Here is a 19418-nt window from a genome sequence, read left to right as displayed (position 1 = left end):
ACAATGAAATCCCCCACCCAGGGAACGGCCTGAAGATGGCCACATGAATGGAGACACCTTATCTCAGGATAGAACATCTGTGCTGGACAGCACATCTGGTAGTTAGTCATTCATGATACAGGAATGTAGTCCATCTGGGACATCCCAGCACCCACCAATGAGGTTTTAGATTACCTAACCCTATCAGAGTAGCCTATCAAAATTATACTAATATCAGGGCTTTGGCCCCTACCAATCACATTAGAGATTACCTAATCCTTCTAGAGAGTTCCCCCGGTTCCCTATAAAAGAAGGCCTATATGTCTTTGTCTAGAGTCCTCGCCATTTTGATGTAGTGGTGACCCCAGCATACTGGCTGTTTCTGCAGAATAAACCCTTTGTTCTTGCATTTGAGTCTGGGGTTTTTCTTCAGCAATTCCCAAACCCTAACAAAAGTTGTTCAGAAGCTAAAAGAGAAGTTAGTAGAAAGCTAGCTGGAGGAAACTGAACAGGAGTCCCATAATACATATAACATGATGGCATTTTGGGGATACTATTCTATAAAGTATTTGCAAGACTGGATTGCAGGGCTGGGATCTGTAATGAAGACAGAAATAAGGCAGAGCCAGGACAGAAGTTTTATAGAGTATAATATCATCTTGATAGGAATCAGAGACACTGCATGATTTTCAACAGGGAAAAAAATGGACAAAATCTGCACAGATCAAGATAGGAACAGGGCCATAGTACCTCCATTATGCTTGCAACAAGTTCACTACCATTTATTGAGAATTAACAGGGGCTATTATGAACACTTCATACATAATATTTCATTTATATCTCAAAGCAACCATTTCAGTAGCAGATTTATTTTCTTTTCCAACTGAAGACACTGAGCTTTGAGACCCTAAATACTCTATTTATGGTCAGTTATCTAGAAGTGAGGAGGTACTCCTGAAACATTCATCTAGGAGAGCAAGCTCCTCTTTGCTAATCTGACAGCTTTCCAGGAAAGAGAGAGAGAGAGAGAGAGAGAGAGAGAGAGAGAGAGAGAGAGAGAGAGAGAGAGAGAGAGAGAGAAGGATGGAGGGGGAAGGCGGAGGGGAGAGGAGTGGGACAGGGACAGGGACAGGGACAGGGACAGGGACAGGGAGAGAATCCCACTGAATGGCCATACTTCAAATGTCAACTGATAAATCACTTTGAATGTCTGTTAATCTTGATTTTCTACAGAGACAAAGTGACCTGTGTACTACTCTAAACAGACAACAGCTATATTTGGAAAAATAAAAACTTTAGACATTTAAACGTTTAGAATTTGTTATAGTCTCTCTGCTATTTAATTTAACTATTCTCCACCTAGCTGACCCCACAAGCCTTAGATTTTCATTGGCTGTCAAGCAGGTGTTGACCCTGGTGGGGACAGAGTCCCAGATCCTGCCCCTGGGACAGAACCCCAGTGTGAGCTTCCAAGAGTGTTGATGGCTGCTCTATAAGGAGGCTTGTTTGTGTAATAAGCTACATATTTCACATTCCTCTGAGAAATGGCCTCTCTGATAACAATGAAGCCGTGATAATTAGAGAGCAGTAATCCAGGAGGTGAAGGTGTGGCTATGTCTCAGCAAAATTGTAAACACTGGGACCTTCAGGACAGCCCTCAAGATTATGGGAAAAAACTCTAAATACATAAGTTTGAAAATATATAACTTCTCAACTACGCAGAAATAAGGATAAAATATGAATTAGAATGGCTTCGTGAATCTAAAGGAACAAAGGCAACAGCACTAATGAGCCAGCTTATCAGAAAGACACAAAGGCAGGCAGATACAAAGGCAGGCATATTCCTGAGTTCATGGCCAGTCTACGGCACAGTGAGTTTAGGTCCAGATGTGTAAGAAATGCTAATCTCATCATTGGGTCCCACACAGTTAGTTTAGCATCTGTGTGTAACTGAGGCAGGCAGATCTCTGAATTAATTTGCAATGTTAAAAGAAAATGTATGATTTCTGCTTCCTAAGAATCAAAGGGCTGGGGTTAGGGGTATGCTGATATAGGATAATCAAAAGGGAACCTGGAATAAATAACTGAATTGATATGTAAATTAAACACCAGGCTTTTGATCTTCATGAGATGAGCTAGCAGAAAGCAGTAGCAGTTCTTCTTCAGAATTTTCTCTAACAAGAGCTGAGTTGTCTGAGATCTCTGGAGAGCAAAGCAGCTCTTCAAGAGGTTTTTTTTTTTTTTTTTTTTTTTTTTTTTTTTTTTTTTTTTTTTTTTCTTAACGTGATTTCTGCCTTGGTCAGAAGACCCAATAATTTTTTTATAGCAGCTTTTCTAACTTTGGTCAGAAAACCCATGAGCTATCCAGATAGCTTATAGAATTTTTTTCCAGCAGAGAGAGCTGTTTCAACCAGAGAGTTTTTAGAATAACAAGAAAAAGCTGTCTAGAGCAGAGCAGCACACACACACACACACACACAGAGAGACAGAGAGACAGAGAGAGACAGAGACAGAGAGAGACAGAGAAAGACAAAGACAGAGAGAGACAGAGACAGAGAGACTGAGTTTAGAAAGCCATCTCAATAGAACCTAGGCTGTCAGCTAGGACCCATAATTGGGCTTCCAGTCATTTCTTTCACCTCTCGCAGACACCCTTCTCTCATAACCCGCTCCAAGCCGAGGGTGGTTGTTGGCTATTGGCAGAAATGAAGACCGTCCTTGCATCTTTCTCTGAAAACAACACTGGGAGCTTGTATGTCCTTCCATTGCCATTCACTCCTTCTTCCTTCTCCTTCATGTTACAACTATTAAATCCATTAATCTTTTTTTATAAATTAATTCTATTGGAAAGAAAATAAAAGACCAATGATGGGAACATCCATTATTAATAATACATCCAGTGATATTGTTGGTTTCTCAATGAGAGATGAGATAATGCATCTGCCAGTTAATAACAACTGCATAATATTTAAACACATTTTCATGAAGAACCAGTCACCGTTCTCCATTAACCTGCTGTACTGTTTGTTTTTTGTTTTTGTTTTTTTAAACTACCATCCCATGACAATCTGATCATATATTCACTGCTCATCTGCCTTACTGGACTAGGGGTGCACAACAGTGGATTTGGTCTTGTTTCCTTTTACATTCCCAGCAACAGTCAGTAATTTTTGCTGAATTAATAGATAAATAGATTCATTAGAGAATAGATATAAGTAGAAACGTTGGATATTTATATACATTCCCTAGATAAACCCAGAATCAATTTTTCTGACTGTAACTGGAAAGGCTGAGTAGCAGGAATTTTAAATGACTGATCATAGGTGGTTCTAACCAGGGTCAGGTACTGGGGGGTCAGAGATTAGCTTGGAATAGAAGGCAAAGGTTGATCTATGAGAAAAAAAATTGTTGTTACTAAGCGGTTGGTAGGCTGTCTGTCCTACATTGCAATGTGAAGCTGGGCAGAAACTCAACTGAGGACTTTCCGAGGCACAAATTCAACATATGTCAGCCAAGGAATCTCAAAATGTGACCTATTTGAAAACCACATGGACAGAGGAGCTGGGTTCTATGATGTCATCCCCCCACACCCCTCCACCATCCCCCCAAAACACACCCCGGGAGCTGGCAGGTGGTATTTCCACAGCAAAGGCTATAGTAGAGGACTCCGCTCCTGTAGGTATTTACATGGGATGACATCTTCATCCTCTTTTCCAGGCCTCTCCTTGTTCTTTAACACCGAGGTGCTTCCCAAGCTGTTCATTTGTATTATGACTAACTTCTACTTCTTCCTCTCTGTGGAGAAGGGCAAGAGCCACATGGAAACCTTTCCCTATTCCCCTAGCACACCCTAACTTTGACTTGGCCCTTAAAAATGTGCACTGTACACTCACTTCTCGTAATGACCAAGGCCAAGTACAGAGGCAGATATGTCAAAACAAGAAGGTAAGGGCAACAGGTATTTGTGGAAAGATAAGGGGGAGTGTGGTGCTAGACCCTGTGGTTGTGGAACCAGTAAAGAACCTCCGCGTGTGATCTCTGCGTCTTTGCAACTCTACAGCTCTCTAAGCCTGTCTCCTCTGTCCAGTTCTGCCTCAGGAAAACCTTAACAACACTTTGCCTTGCGTTTGACTGCCCACTGTACACTGAAACCGGCCATAGAGGACTGGTATCCCACGTCCATAGATGAGCATGTGACTCAGGAGAACGCCAGGCTGTCTCTCAGGTTAGCTTCATCCTGAGAGGTGTCTCTGGTACAGCTTTTGCAAAGCAAGCATTGGTCAGGACGAGTCATTGTTTGTGTCTCACTAAATGACCAATTGCAGACCTATCTGCCCCAGAGCTGTACTAATTCCTGTGAAGTAAACATCTCAAGTATGGAAAAGGCACCGGTTCCTTTCTGCAATGGCCACAGAAGCTGATGATGATGTGAATTCCCTACCATCAAGGAGCAAATACATCACAGAGCTACCCTAGCTCTAGAGGGAGGGATAACTTAGCTTTGGATTCGTTAAGTACAGCTTTCTTCACTACCTTTATGCCAAATCTGACCAAACTAACAAACAAAACCCTCAGAAGTCTGTAGGTGATTCTCTGAACTAAGGGTAGTAGAATTACCTCTGAGTCTACAGTTTGCTTCACATTCTTTAAGTGAAGGCTATGGCTTCAAAGAATGCAATTGTTGAACATATACTGGTAAGCTTTGGAATATTGTTAAGCACAAACAAATATTGAAGCAAAAAAAATTCTCCACCTTTTTTTCATCTAGTTACCCATTACAGCGAGTCTGCCAAGGTGGTGCTTTTCTTTTTAAATCTAGTTCTAATTAACAATTATATTTTTTAAACAGAATTTTAAACATTGGAGGTTCTCTAACCAGCCCAGTGATATTGTTCAAAGTGTGGAGCTCGAATAAGTCAATAACAGACTAGGAAACCAACTTTGTGAGTTGAGATTTTATTTGAAAAACAAAACAGGCTAGAATAAGAACATCAGAAATGGTAATACAGCATATATTTTTTGGGATCTTTGTTTGAGCTGCGTTGGTATTTGAGTGTGAATTCACTGGAGGTACATAAAATTTGTCAGAAGGATTCTGAAGCAAGTCTCCATATCCCTGCCCCTCTGGCATCCCACCTACTTGGTGTTTATCACTGGGAATAGGATGGGCTTACTCCCTTCTACAGTGAGGTTATGTGGCCAGGAAGATAGGGCGGGGAGAATAGACTAATTTCAGGTGTCCTTTAGAGCAGGAAATGCTCTTGGTTTGGCTATGCAACAGGAAGATGGGAGAGGTAGGGAGCTGGACACAGAATGATCAGGCTCAGAGACAGAGGGACTTACATGGTAAAGTAGGCAAGTGGCATCTCAGAACTAAGAGTGGACCCTGCCTGTCAACCAGCAGGGACCATTGCAGCAGAGTTCTACAGTATCATGGACTTGACTCAAACCCACAGGAAGGAGTTTAAAGACATCTCCACCCCTAAGCAAAGTCATGCAAGCCTAGCCAATGTGCTGACTTCAGTCTCGTGAGACCCTGAACAAATCTCAGCTGTGCCGTACGGACTGCTGACGCTGTTGAACTGTTCGTGCTCAGTTGAAAATGTCAGAGGCAAATCACTTGTTGAGGATTACCATTGTTGGGCAAGGCCAACAGAAAACTCTCTTACCTAAGACTCAGTACTCACCTAGTGACTTCTTTTTCCTTTTTAAAGGTTCAAATGAAGATTCAGGCTTTGTAGAGACAGGGTAGCTTTCCCAACGTATTCTAAATAAGTGAAATTTCTGAATACCTATTCCATAAAAGTGAGTTTGCATGCTATCAATTTTTGATTTGATGTTACTTTTAACAAACACCTTCTATGAGGATTAATTAAGGACAGAAGGCAGTCATGAGTGCAAAGAGGACATATTCTATTTCTTAAAGTTCTCTCAGGAATTCGATGCTTTCACGGAAGTTTGTGAAAAATGACTGAGGTCAAAAATCAATTCCTAGAGAAGCTACTTACATCTCTCATTAACCTAAAGAGGCACTTCAAATTGTTCTAGCTCTTGTTAACATCCAAAATTCACTTCTGCATATTTGAACACACACACACATTTCTGGTTTCCTTGATTCAACTATAGTTGACTGTAAAGAACTGTAGAGGGCCATAGATCAACTTGGTTGTAGTACTGCATTGTGCCACCAGAGGGCTCCCTGGGATTTTCAGTTGTACAAACCTTGAATTGAGATGCTGAAAGATATTCTTCAAAGAAAGGGCAGATTAGCTGGCTGGTCTACAGCTTGATTGGCATAGTTTCTTTCCATACGATTATTCAAGACACCTCCTAAAATGTCCTGGCACTATGTTACCCATAGAATACCTCTATTCAACCCCTGTGAGGAAGGGCTGGCCTCCTGTTCAGTGACAGTTTTGCCTCTTCAGTGCTAAAATGTGAAATGAATTTTGCTTGCAAAGCCTGTCGTCCATAGCTCATGACTACATCTTTTGCATCCTTAAGACATGATTCCTCATCTGTAAAGACAGAATATAACAGAGATAGGATATAGGGGCTTATTTTATTTTGGAATATGAAATTACTAATTGATCACATGACGGCTATTCATGGTTGTCAACCCCACTCCATCTATAATTAGCTGGAAGCCCAGTGTCTGGGTGTACCTGTGAGGGATTTCTCTTGATTGAATCTTTAGAAATGTGAAGACCCACACTAGGTTCTGACTCTTTGAGGGAAGAAATTTGACCTTAAATCTGGGCTTCACCTTCCGATGGCAGCCTAGATACAGAACATGGAAGAAAGAAACTTTTGCTGTTTGCCTGCTTGCTCTGGCATGCACTGGACAGTTCATTCCTTCTCTGGCACTAGGGCCCACTTCTTTGGAATTCTGGAGTATACTGAAGACCAGCTGAGACACCCAGACTTTCGGACTGAAGAACTACTGGAATCTTGGACTTTCTATCAGTAGATGGCCATTGTTAACAGGCTGGACCACAGTCTGTAAGTCATTCTAATAAATCCCCATTAAATATATGTTTGTCCTTTCTGCTCTACTCATGAAGAACCTTAGCACACAGGGTTTTAAAATGCTGCTGTTTTGTACTAACAGTACTTTTTAAATGAAGGGATACTGAAATCGATTTGTTTTATGAAATGAACTTTCAGTTACATAGTTGATATATTTTAGTCGAAAAAATGTTTTAAGAGCCAAATTAGGGTCTTCCTGGTTGCTGCCGCTGCACAGAGCCCGTGGGCAGCACCCCACGAGTGAACTTGAGCCTCGGGACCACAGGTAAGACCAACTTTTCTGCTGCAAGAAAGCTGCCTGGTGAGCTTGGGACACACGGAAGCAGAATTCCTCTAGGACCGGGCACGTTCTGTGTTTACCGGAAGTCCCACACCCGCGGATCCCGGCCCGCAGCAGCTCTCTGCTCCCAGACCCCGTGAGAGAGAGACCCAACCACCTGGTCAGGTGGGCACTCCTGAGGCTGCAGAGCAGAAGAGACCACCAACACTGCTCACCCCTGCCCACATCCCTCGCCCAAGAGGAAACTGTATAAGGCCTCTGGGCTCCCGTGGGGGAGGGCCCAGGAGCGGCAGGACCCCTGCCTGAGACACCAACGGAACCTGAAGGAAACAGACCGGATAAACAGTTCTCTGCACCCATATCCCGTGGGAGGGAGCTAAACCTTCAGAGAGGCAGACAAGCCTGGGAAACCAGAAGAGACTGCTCTCTGTACATACATCTCGGACACCAGAGGAAAACACCAAAGGCCATCTGGAACCCTGGTGCAATGAAGCTCCATGAAGGGGTGGCGCATATCTTCCTGGTTGCTGCCGCCGCAGAGAGCCCGTGGGCAGCACCCCACAAGCGAACTTGAGCCTCGGGACCACAGGTAAGACCAACTTTTCTGCTACAAGAAAGCTGCCTGGTGAACTCAAGACACAGGCCCACAGGAACAGCTGAAGACCTGTAGAGAGGAAAAACTACACGCCCGAAAGCAGAACACTCTGTCCCCATAACTGACTGAAAGAGAGGAAAACAGGTCTACAGCACTCCTGACACACAGGCTTATAGGACAGTCTAGCCACTGTCAGAAATAGCAGAACAAAGTAACACTAGAGATAATCTGATGGCGAGAGGCCAGCGCAGGAACCCTACCAACAGAAACCAAGACTACATGGCATCATCGGAGTCCAATTCTCCCACCAAAACAAACATGGAATATCCAAACACACCAGAAAAGCAAGATCTAGTTTCAAAATCATTTTTGATCATGATGCTGGAGGACTTCAAGAAAGACGTGAAGAACTCCCTTAGGGAAACACAGGAAAACATTAATAAACAAGTAGAAGCCTACAGAGAGGAATCGCAAAAATCCCTGAAAGAATTCCAGGAAAACACAATCAAACAGTTGAAGGAATTAAAAATGGAAATAGAAGCAATCAAGAAAGAACACATGGAAACAACCCTGGATATAGAAAACCAAAAGAAGAGACAAGGAGCTGTAGATACAAGCTTCACCAACAGAATACAAGAGATGGAAGAGAGAATCTCAGGAGCAGAAGATTCCATAGAAATCATTGACTCAACTGTCAAAGATAATGTAAAGCGTAAAAAGCTACTGGTCCAAAACATACAGGAAATCCAGGACTCAATGAGAAGATCAAACCTAAGGATAATAGATATAGAAGAGAGTGAAGACTCCCAGCTCACAGGACCAGTAAATATCTTCAACAAAATCATAGAAGAAAACTTCCCTAACCTAAAAAAAGAGATACCCATAGGCATACAAGAAGCCTACAGAACTCCAAATAGATTGGACCAGAAAAGAAACACCTCCCGTCACATAATTGTCAAAACACCAAACGCACAAAATAAAGAAAGAATATTAAAAGCAGTAAGGGAAAAAGGTCAAGTAACATATAAAGGGAGACCTATCAGAATCACACCAGACTTCTCGCCAGAAACTATGAAGGCCAGAAGATCCTGGACTGATGTCATACAGACCCTAAGAGAACACAAATGCCAGCCCAGGTTACTGTATCCTGCAAAACTCTCAATTAACATTGATGGAGAAACCAAGATATTCCATGACAAAACCAAATTTACACAATATCTTTCTACAAATCCAGCACTACAAAGGATAATAAATGGTAAAGCCCAACATAAGGAGGCAAACTATACCCTAGAAGAAGCAAGAAACTAATCGTCTTGGCAACAAAACAAAGGAAATGAAAGCACACAAACATAACCTCACATCCAAATATGAATACAACGGGAAGCAATAATCACTATTCCTTAATATCTCTCAACATCAATGGCCTCAACTCCCCAATAAAAAGACATAGATTAACAAACTGGATACACAACGAGGACCCTGCATTCTGCTGACTACAGGAAACACACCTCAGACACAAAGACAGACACTACCTCAGAGTGAAAGGCTGGAAAACAACTTTCCAAGCAAATGGTCAGAAGAAGCAAGCTGGAGTAGCCATTCTAACATCAAATAAAATCAATTTCCAACTAAAAGTCATCAAAAAAGATAAGAAGGACACTTCATATTCATCAAAGGAAAAATCCATCAAGATGAACTCTCAATCCTAAATATCTATGCCCCAAATACAAGGGCACCTACATACGTAAAAGAAACCTTACTAAAGCTCAAAACACACATTGCACCTCACACAATAATAGTGGGAGATTTCAACACCCCACTCTCATCAATGGACAGATCATGGAAACAGAAATTAAACAGTGATGTCGACAGACTAAGAGAAGTCATGAGCCAAATGGACTTAACGGATATTTATAGAACGTTCTATCCTAAAGCAAAAGGATATACCTTCTTCTCAGCTCCTCATGGTACTTTCTCCAAAATTGACCATATAATTGGTCAAAAAACGGGCCTCAACAGGTACAGAAAGATAGAAACAATCCCATGCGTGCTATCGGACCACCACGGCCTAAAACTGGTCTTCAATAACAATAAGGGAAGAATGCCCACATATACTTGGAAATTGAACAATGCTCTACTCAATGATAACCTGGTCAAGGAAGAAATAAAGAAAGAAATTAAAAACTTTTTAGAATTTAATGAAAATGAAGGTACAACATACCCAAACTTATGGGACACAATGAAAGCTGTGCTAAGAGGAAAACTCATAGCGCTGAGTGCCTGCAGAAAGAAACAGGAAAGAGCATATGTCAGCAGCTTGACAGCACACCTAAAAGCTCTAGAACAAAAAGAAGCAAATACACCCAGGAGGAGTAGAAGGCAGGAAATAATCAAACTCAGAGCTGAAATCAACCAAGTAGAAACAAAAAGGACCATAGAAAGAATCAACAGAACCAAAAGTTGGTTCTTTGAGAAAATCAACAAGATAGATAAACCCTTAGCCAGACTAACGAGAGGACACAGAGAGTGCGTCCAAATTAACAAAATCAGAAAGGAAAAGGGAGACATAACTACAGATTCAGAGGAAATTCAAAAAATCATCAGATCTTACTATAAAAACCTATATTCAACAAAACATGAAAATCTTCAGGAAATGGACAATTTCCTGGACAGATACCAGGTATCGAAGTTAAATCAGGAACAGATAAACCAGTTAAACAACCCCATAACTCCTAAGGAAATAGAAGCAGTCATTAAAGGTCTCCCAACCAAAAAGAGCCCAGGTCCAGACGGGTTTAGTGCAGAATTCTATCAAACCTACATAGAAGACCTCATACCAATATTATCCAAATTATTCCACAAAATTGAAACAGATGGAGCCCTACCGAATTCCTTCTACGAAGCCACAATTACTCTTATACCTAAACCACACAAAGACACAACAAAGAAAGAGAACTTCAGACCAATTTCCCTTATGAATATCGACGCAAAAATACTCAATAAAATTCTGGCAAACCGAATTCAAGAGCACATCAAAACAATCATCCACCATGATCAAGTAGGCTTCATCCCAGGCATGCAGGGATGGTTTAATATACGGAAAACCATCAACGTGATCCATTTTATAAACAAACTGAAAGAACAGATCCACATGATCATTTCATTAGATGCTGAGAAAGCATTTGACAAAATTCAACACCCCTTCATGATAAAAGTCCTGGAAAGAATACGAATTCAAGGCCCATACCTAAACATAGTAAAAGCCATATACAGCAAACCAGTTGCTAACATTAAACTAAATGGAGAGAAACTTGAAGCAATCCCACTAAAATCAGGGACTAGACAAGGCTGCCCACTCTCTCCCTACTTATTCAATATAGTTCTTGAAGTTCTAGCCAGAGCAATCAGACAACAAAAGGAGATCAAGGGGATACAGATCGGAAAAGAAGAGGTCAAAATATCACTATTTGCAGATGACATGATAGTATATTTAAGTGATCCCAAAAGTTCCACCAGAGAACTACTAAAGCTGATAAACAACTTCAGGAAAGTGGCTGGGTATAAAATTAACTCAAATAAATCAGTTGCCTTCCTCTATACAAAAGAGAAACAAGCCGAGAAAGAAATTAGGGAAACGACACCCTTCATAATAGACCCAAATAATATAAAGTACCTCGGTGTGACTTTAACCAAGCAAGTAAAAGATCTGTACAATAAGAACTTCAAGACACTGAGGAAAGAAATTGAAGAAGACCTCAGAAGATGGAAAGATCTCCGATGCTCATGGATTGGCAGGATTAATATAGTAAAAATGGCCATTTTACCAAAAGCAATCTACAGATTCAATGCAATCCCCATCAAAATACCAATCCAATTCTTCAAAGAGTTAGACAGAACAATTTGCAAATTCATCTGGAATAACAAAAAACCCAGGATAGCTAAAGCTATCCTCAACAATAAAAGGACTTCAGGGGGAATCACTATCCCTGAACTCAAGCAGTATTACAGAGCAATAGTGATAAAAACTGCATGGTATTGGTACAGAGACAGACAGATAGACCAATGGAATAGAATTGAAGACCCAGAATTGAACCCACACACCTATGGTCACTTGATTTTTGACAAAGGAGCCAAAACCATCAAATGGAAAAAAGATAGCATTTTCAGCAAATGGTGCTGGTTCAACTGGAGGGCAACATGTAGAAGAATGCAGATCGATCCATCCTTATCACCCTGTACAAAGCTTAAGTCCAAGTGGATCAAGGACCTCCACATCAAACCAGACACACTCAAACTAATAGAAGAAAAACTAGGGAAGCATCTGGAACACATGGGCACTGGAAAAAATTTCCTGAACAAAACACCAATGGCTTATGCTCTAAGATCAAGAATCGACAAATGGGATCTCATAAAACTGCAAAGCTTCTGTAAGGCAAAGGACACTGTGGTTAGGACAAAACGGCAACCAACAGATTGGGAAAAGATCTTTACCAATCCTACAACAGATAGAGGCCTTATATCCAAAATATACAAAGAACTCAAGAAGTTTGACCGCAGGGAAACAAATAACCCTATTAAAAAATGGGGTTCAGAGCTAAACAAATAATTCACAGCTGAGGAATGCCGAATGGCTGAGAAACACCTAAAGAAATGTTCAACATCTTTAGTCATAAGGGAAATGCAAATCAAAACAACCTGAGATTTCACCTCACACCAGTGAGAATGGCTAAGATCAAAAACTCAGGTCACAGCAGATGCTGGTGAGGATGTGGAGAAAGAGGAACACTCCTCCATTGTTGGTGGGATTGCAGACTGGTAAAACCATTCTGGAAATCAGTCTGGAGGATCCTCAGAAAATTGGACATTGAACTGCCTGAGGATCCAGCTATACCTCTCTTGGGCATATACCCAAAAGATGCCTCAACATATAAAAGAGACACGTGCTCCACTATGTTCATCGCAGCCTTATTTATAATAGCCAGAAACTGGAAAGAACCCAGATGCCCTTCAACAGAGGAATGGATACAGAAAATGTGGTACATCTACACAATGGAATATTACTCAGCTATCAAAAACAACGAGTTTATGAAATTCGTAGGCAAATGGTTGGAACTGGAAAATATCATCCTGAGTGAGCTAACCCAATCACAGAAAGGCATACATGGTATGCACTCATTGATAAGTGGCTATTAGCCCAAATGCTTGAATTACTCTAGATCCCTAGAACAAACGAAACTCAAGACGGATGATCAAAATGTGAATGCTTCACTCCTTTAAATGAGGAAAAATTATTCCATTGGCAGGGAAGGGGGAGGCAAAGATTAAAACAGAGACTGAAGGAACACCCATTCAGAGCCTGCCCCACATGTGGCCCATACATATACAGCCACCCAATTAGACAAGATGGATGAAGCAAAGAAGTGCAGACCGACAGGAGCCGGATGTAGATCGCTCCTGAGAGACACAGCCAGAATACAGCAAATACAGAGGCGAATGCCAGCAGCAAACCACTGAACTGAGAATAGGTCCCCTGTTGAAGGAATCAGAGAAAGAACTGGAAGAGCTTGAAGGGGCTCGAGACCCCAAAAGTACAACAATGTCAAGCAACCAGAGCTTCCAGGGACTAAGCCACTACCTAAAGACTATACATGGACTGACCCTGGACTCTGACCCCATAGGTAGCAATGAATATCCTAGTAAGAGCACCAGTGGAAGGGGAAGCACTGGGTCCTGCTAAGACTGAACCCCCAGTGAACTAGACTATGGGGGGAGGGCGGCAATGGGGGGAGGGTTGGAAGGGGAACACCCATAAGGAAGAGGACGGGGGAGGGGGATGTTTGCCCGGAAACCGGGAAAGGGAATAACACTTGAAATGTATATAAGAAATACTCAAGTTAATTAAAAAAAAAAAAAGATCACTTTCGGCTCTTCCAGAGGTCCTGAGTTCAAGTCCCAGCAACCCCAGAGTTGCTCACAACCATCTATAATGACATCTGATGTCCTCTTCTGGTGTATCTGAAGACAGATATAGTGAATAAATTAATCCTTTTTTTTTAAAAAAAAGAGCCAAATTAGAAGAGAGGTTATATAGACACATTAAAGCTGAGAATCCAAACAACTCTTTCAACACAGTAATTAGACATGTTTTTGAAACTGATAATAAATCAAACCGTTGCAAATTCATTAATTAAAAATTTGCCAGGAGGCTGGGATGATGGCTCTGGGTGAAATGCCTTCAGTGCAAGCATGAGAGTTCAGATCCCCAGCAACTACACAACAATTAGGTGTGGTAGGATACACCTCTAACACTGCTGCTTAGAGATAAGCAGATACCAGGGAATTGCCAGTCTTGGTGACATCCTGTTTCATAAAGTGAAATGCAGAACAATAAAAGGACACTTGAAGTCCGTCTCTGGATTTCCATGTACACACACAGGTAGGTCTACTCAACATATACATGGGCAAGGATGTACACACACAACAAGTACAGCCAATACACACATGCAGAGGCACACACACATACACACAAGTAAGTACAGCCAATACATATGTGCACAAGTGTGTGTGCACAGGCCAGTGCACCCACTACACACATGTAAAAGCTTGTACACACATAGGTAGATAAGTACACCCTATAAATGTGTCCACATGCATGTACACAGAATCAATTAAAAAAACAAATAAATACCCACAGCTTACTTTTCTGCCTTGAAATTTAACCTTTAGACTCTTATTTTTATATAGTCTTAATTTTTTTTATCCATTATGGTCAAGCTTATTAGTGTCTCTCCCTTTTTGTCTTATTTAGATGGAATATGGGGTTTATAAGATAGAGTTTATATCTTGAAGGCAAAACACTTACTCTTCCTAATCAGTTCATAAATCAGAAAGGTATGGAAGGTTGCATATGTGACAAACAGCAGGCGCAAAGGACCCTGGCAAACAGGCAGTGACACATGCCTTATGGGATTTTCTGGCTGATTCATTTTTGAACTATGCTAACATTAAGTTTTGAAAGTGAAAATATGCACCTATCTGCTATACTGCCTTACATCAATCAAAAGTGTTTGATGATACATAGTCCTTAGAACACTGTGTTTTCTACCTGTTATTTTTTTTAAGCCATGAAAACATTAATCAGAACAAGGAAAGCTATGAGAAGACCAAGGATGAGTTGAAGTAGAAGTAACAGAAACCAGTCTCAACCGGCAAAGCACACAGCCCACGTGAGGCATTTTGTCAAGCTTGAAGGAAGCAATGACTCATAAGAAATGAGAACATGCCCTGGATTTTAGAACTAGAAACCTACTTTCCTGATTATAATGTATACATATAAAATATTCAATGTATATATGAATGTATAAATATATATTAAAAGTCTGAAATACATGAGAAAAATATTGCCTTTTTCAGGGAAATACCTCATATTGAGGTTGTGGGGTTGCAGGTGTTAGAAATATTCAACTTCCCCAATAGCATTTTAATTAACTAAAGCCTCAGCTTCCACTATTTTGGTCAAACATAACCGAATTCCTCCAAATTAAGGAGCATGCAGGACTAAGTAGCCATCTTCGTACCTCATATGCTCAACTTACCACCTTCCGTGTATCCACATACAAAGCCTTTCATCTTAAATTTGCTTGTAATGCTGTAAGCTGTTACTTTTGAAAGATCCTTTATTCAAAGATCTACTGGAAAGGCACGTATACTGAATTTTTCAGCTCGATGTCCTGTTATATAACAGTCTCCAGCAAAGTTCGAAATTCCTGAGCACTCTTCTGTTTGGGGACACAGGAGCCTAATAACTACAGGACCCTGTTCACAGCTTACTGTTTTCTGATATGATTACTTCTGGACTCTCTACCCCTGAAGTTTATAATGGGAGAAGTCCAAAAGAGCTCTCCAATGTAAATTGTTGTTCCTCAGAATACAATAGCTTTCTCCCTTCATAATGGCTCTGCGATAAGCTGACATCAGCCACTGTTTTTACAACCTGACAGAACAGGGTCAGAGACCTAGAAGCCCAGAGGGAAAAATGAAAAGAACAAAAGCAAAATATAAGAACACTGTGGGCTGAGGATGGCTAAAATGAAAATAGTGACGCATAAGGTTAAAATCTGAAAAAAAAATCCCCTCTGTTCAGCTAGAGATGGCCACTGACTGCATTTTCTTACCCAACTTTGTTGAAGATTTTAGTAGTTTTGCATCTTTCATCTCCCTGTTTAGACCATGTAAGAAAATGTCCACATAAACCATCAGGAAGACACACGATTATGCAACAAGGAATCAGTTAACTTTAAGCAAGTCCTGCATCTGCAAAGCTAAGAGACACAAGTTCACTGGTAAAACCCCATGCACTCACCAATGGTATAGAACCTCTTCAGCTCACTTTTCCTGGAAGGATGCTTCTGGGTGTTTGCCGAGTTGTTCTGTTCTTCTTCTATGATGGGAGTCTTGGGTGCTGGGGGCTTGCTGGCTTGTGGTGCTTGCTTCCCTGCACCACCCAAAGGGTTGAACCCTGGAGCAGTAATATCCACTGACTGGGACTTTTTCTTCAACCTAGAGATGGAGAATACCACACACTGTGAATGCTGACTCAAGAGATGCTTGGCGCACGGTTATTGGCAGCAAGACCTGTTACTGTTAGCACTAGAGTTTCTCTGCTCTTCAATCAGAACCTGGTCTGTTTAGAAGTTACAAAACTTCCCTCTAACGTTTTAAGATAATTTAGTTAAAGAGGTATTAGGCCAATTAGAAAAATGGTTAAACTAATTAGAAAAATTATTCTGTCTAATTATTTTGAATGACTCATTAAGATATATCAAAATACGATGCGATGGAAGAGTCCTATTATTTTAGTGAGAGCAAACAACATGTAGTGGGCAGATGAAAGAAATGCGCTTGATCCAGTAATGGTGGCCACACTCACAATCAGAACGTCAGAAGCTGAGTCAGAAAGACCTTGAGATTAAATTTAGTTATAATGAGTAATTGCAATTCAGCAAAATATAAAGTGATTATATTTTAACTAATATACTAACACCTTTTTTCTTTCTCATGTATGGTGTGTGCGCGCAAGTGTGTGTGTGTGTGTGTGTGTGTGTGTATGTGTGTGTGTGTGTGAGTGTGTGTGCGTGCGCACATGTGCAGGTGTGTGCTGGTGCATATGCACCCATGTGCAATGGTAAGACAAGCTGACATCAATAATTTCCTTGATGGCTCTCCACCTCATTTGCTAAGACAGGCTGTCTTGCTGAACACAAATCTCACAGATTCAGCTGATCTCATTTTCCAGCTTGCCAGAGGTCCCCTGTTCCTGTCCTTCATGTTTTGGAAAGGCAGGTGAGCTGCCGTCCTCCATTTGGATTCTAAGAGGGTTTGAGGTTTGTACTGTGGTCCTCTTGTTTGCATGGCCAGGACAATATCCATTGACCAATCAACTCCAACTACTAGTGAGTTTTAGCTTAACCTGCCACATTATGTTAATGTAAAATGAGAGCATTTACACCATCCCTTTGCACATACCCAGTGATAATAAACATTTGTCCCACTTGTACATCTTAAGAGGAGTCAAGGTTTAATGTGAAAAGTCAAGGTTATCTTCAAGATATTTTGTGCATTCATGTAGATATTGAGATTGTAAAAATTACTGTGAATTAGGAGTTCAATTCAAACATTCAAATGTTTTAAACTCACAACTAGTATTATTAAGCTTGGCTTGCTTTAATGATTCTGAAAGCAAATACGCCAACTTAAAAAGTATTTCCTGGATCCCGGCCCGCAGCAGCTCTCTGCTCCCAGACCCCGTGGGAAAGAGACCTCACCGCCTGGTCAGGTGGGCACTCCTGAGGCTGCAGAACAGAAGAGACCACCAACACTGCCCACCCCTGCCCACATCCCCGGCCCAAGAGGAAACTGTATAAGGCCTCTGGGCTCCCGTGGGGGAGGGCCCAGGAGCTGCAGGACCCCTGCCTGAGACACCGCCGGAACCTGAAGGAAACAGACCGGATAAACAGTTCTCTGCACCCAAATCCCGTGGGAGGGAGAGCTAAACCTTCAGAGAGGTAGACAAGCCTGGGAAACCAGAAGAGACTGCTCTCTGTACATACATCTCGGACGCCAGAGGAAAACACCAAATGCCATCTGGAACCCTGGTGCACTGAAGCTCCCTGAAGGGGTGGCACATATCTTCCTGGTTGCTGCCGCCGCAGAGAGCCCGTGGGCAGCACCCCACAAGCGAACTTGAGCCTCGGGACCACAGGTAAGACCAACTTTTCTGCTGCAAGAAAGCTGCCTGGTGAACTCAAGACACAGGCCCACAGGAACAGCTGAAGACCTGTAGAGAGGAAAAACTACACGCCCGAAAGCAGAACACTCTGTCCCCATAACTGACTGAAAGAGAGGAAAACAGGTCTACAGCACTCCTGACACACAGGCTTATACGACAGTCTAGCCACTGTCAGAAATAGCAGAACAAAGTAACACTAGAGATAATCTGATGGCGAGAGGCAAGCGCAGGAACCCTACCAACAGAAACCAAGACTACATGGCATCATCGGAGCCCAATTCTCCCACCAAAACAAACATGGAATATCCAAACACACCAGAAAAGCAAGATCTAGTTTCAAAATCATTTTTGATCATGATGCTGGAGGACTTCAAGAAAGACGTGAAGAACTCCCTTAGGGAAACACAGGAAAACATTAATAAACAAGTAGAAGCCTACACAGAGGAATCACAAAAATCCCTGAAAGAATTCCAGGAAAACACAATCAAACAGTTGAAGGAATTAAAAATGGAAATAGAAGCAATCAAGAAAGAACACATGGAAACAACCCTGGATATAGAAAACCAAAAGAAGAGACAAGGAGCTGTAGATACAAGCTTCACCAACAGAATACAAGAGATGGAAGAGAGAATCTCAGGAGCAGAAGATTCCATAGAAATCATTGACTCAACTGTCAAAGATAATGTAAAGCGGAAAAAGCTACTGGTCCAAAACATACAGGAAATCCAGGACTCAATGAGAAGATCAAACCTAAGGATAATAGGTATAGAAGAGAGTGAAGACTCCCAGCTCAAAGGACCAGTAAATATCTTCAACAAAATCATAGAAGAAAACTTCCCTAACCTAAAAAAAGAGATACCCATAGGCATACAAGAAGCCTACAGAACTCCAAATAGATTGGACCAGAAAAGAAACACCTCCCGTCACATAATTGTCAAAACACCAAACGCACAAAATAAAGAAAGAATATTAAAAGCAGTAAGGGAAAAAGGTCAAGTAACATATAAAGGCAGACCTATCAGAATCACGCCAGAAATTATGAAGGCCAGAAGATCCTGGATTGATGTCATACAGAACCTAAGAAAACACAAATGCCAGCCCAGGTTACTGTATCCTGCAAAACTCTCAATTAACATAGATGGAGAAACCAAGATATTCCATGACAAAACTAAATTTACACAATATCTTTCTACAAATCCAGCACTACAAAGGATAATAAATGGTAAAGCCCAACATAAGGAGGCAAA

At 41.4% G+C, this 19418-nt stretch overlaps 1 protein-coding gene across 6 annotated transcripts in view; it reads right to left on the bottom strand.

Annotated features, from left to right (window-relative positions):
- Oxr1 (oxidation resistance 1) overlaps nucleotides 1-19418 on the bottom strand; it is a 436879-nt gene that overhangs the window by 218137 nt on the left and 199324 nt on the right. For all 6 annotated transcript variants that reach the window (NM_001197907.2, XM_017594617.3, XM_063262910.1 and 3 more), the window contains one exon: nucleotides 16246-16442. In NM_001197907.2, the coding sequence (NP_001184836.1) occupies nucleotides 16246-16442 (197 nt within the window). Of the gene's footprint in view, nucleotides 1-16245; nucleotides 16443-19418 lie in introns of those variants that run through there.

Source organism: Rattus norvegicus, chromosome 7 (assembly GCF_036323735.1).
Source record: "Rattus norvegicus strain BN/NHsdMcwi chromosome 7, GRCr8, whole genome shotgun sequence".
Lineage (NCBI taxonomy): Eukaryota > Metazoa > Chordata > Mammalia > Rodentia > Muridae > Rattus > Rattus norvegicus.
Note: the sequence above shows the minus strand (reverse complement) of the source record. Positions and strands in the feature narration are given on the sequence as shown.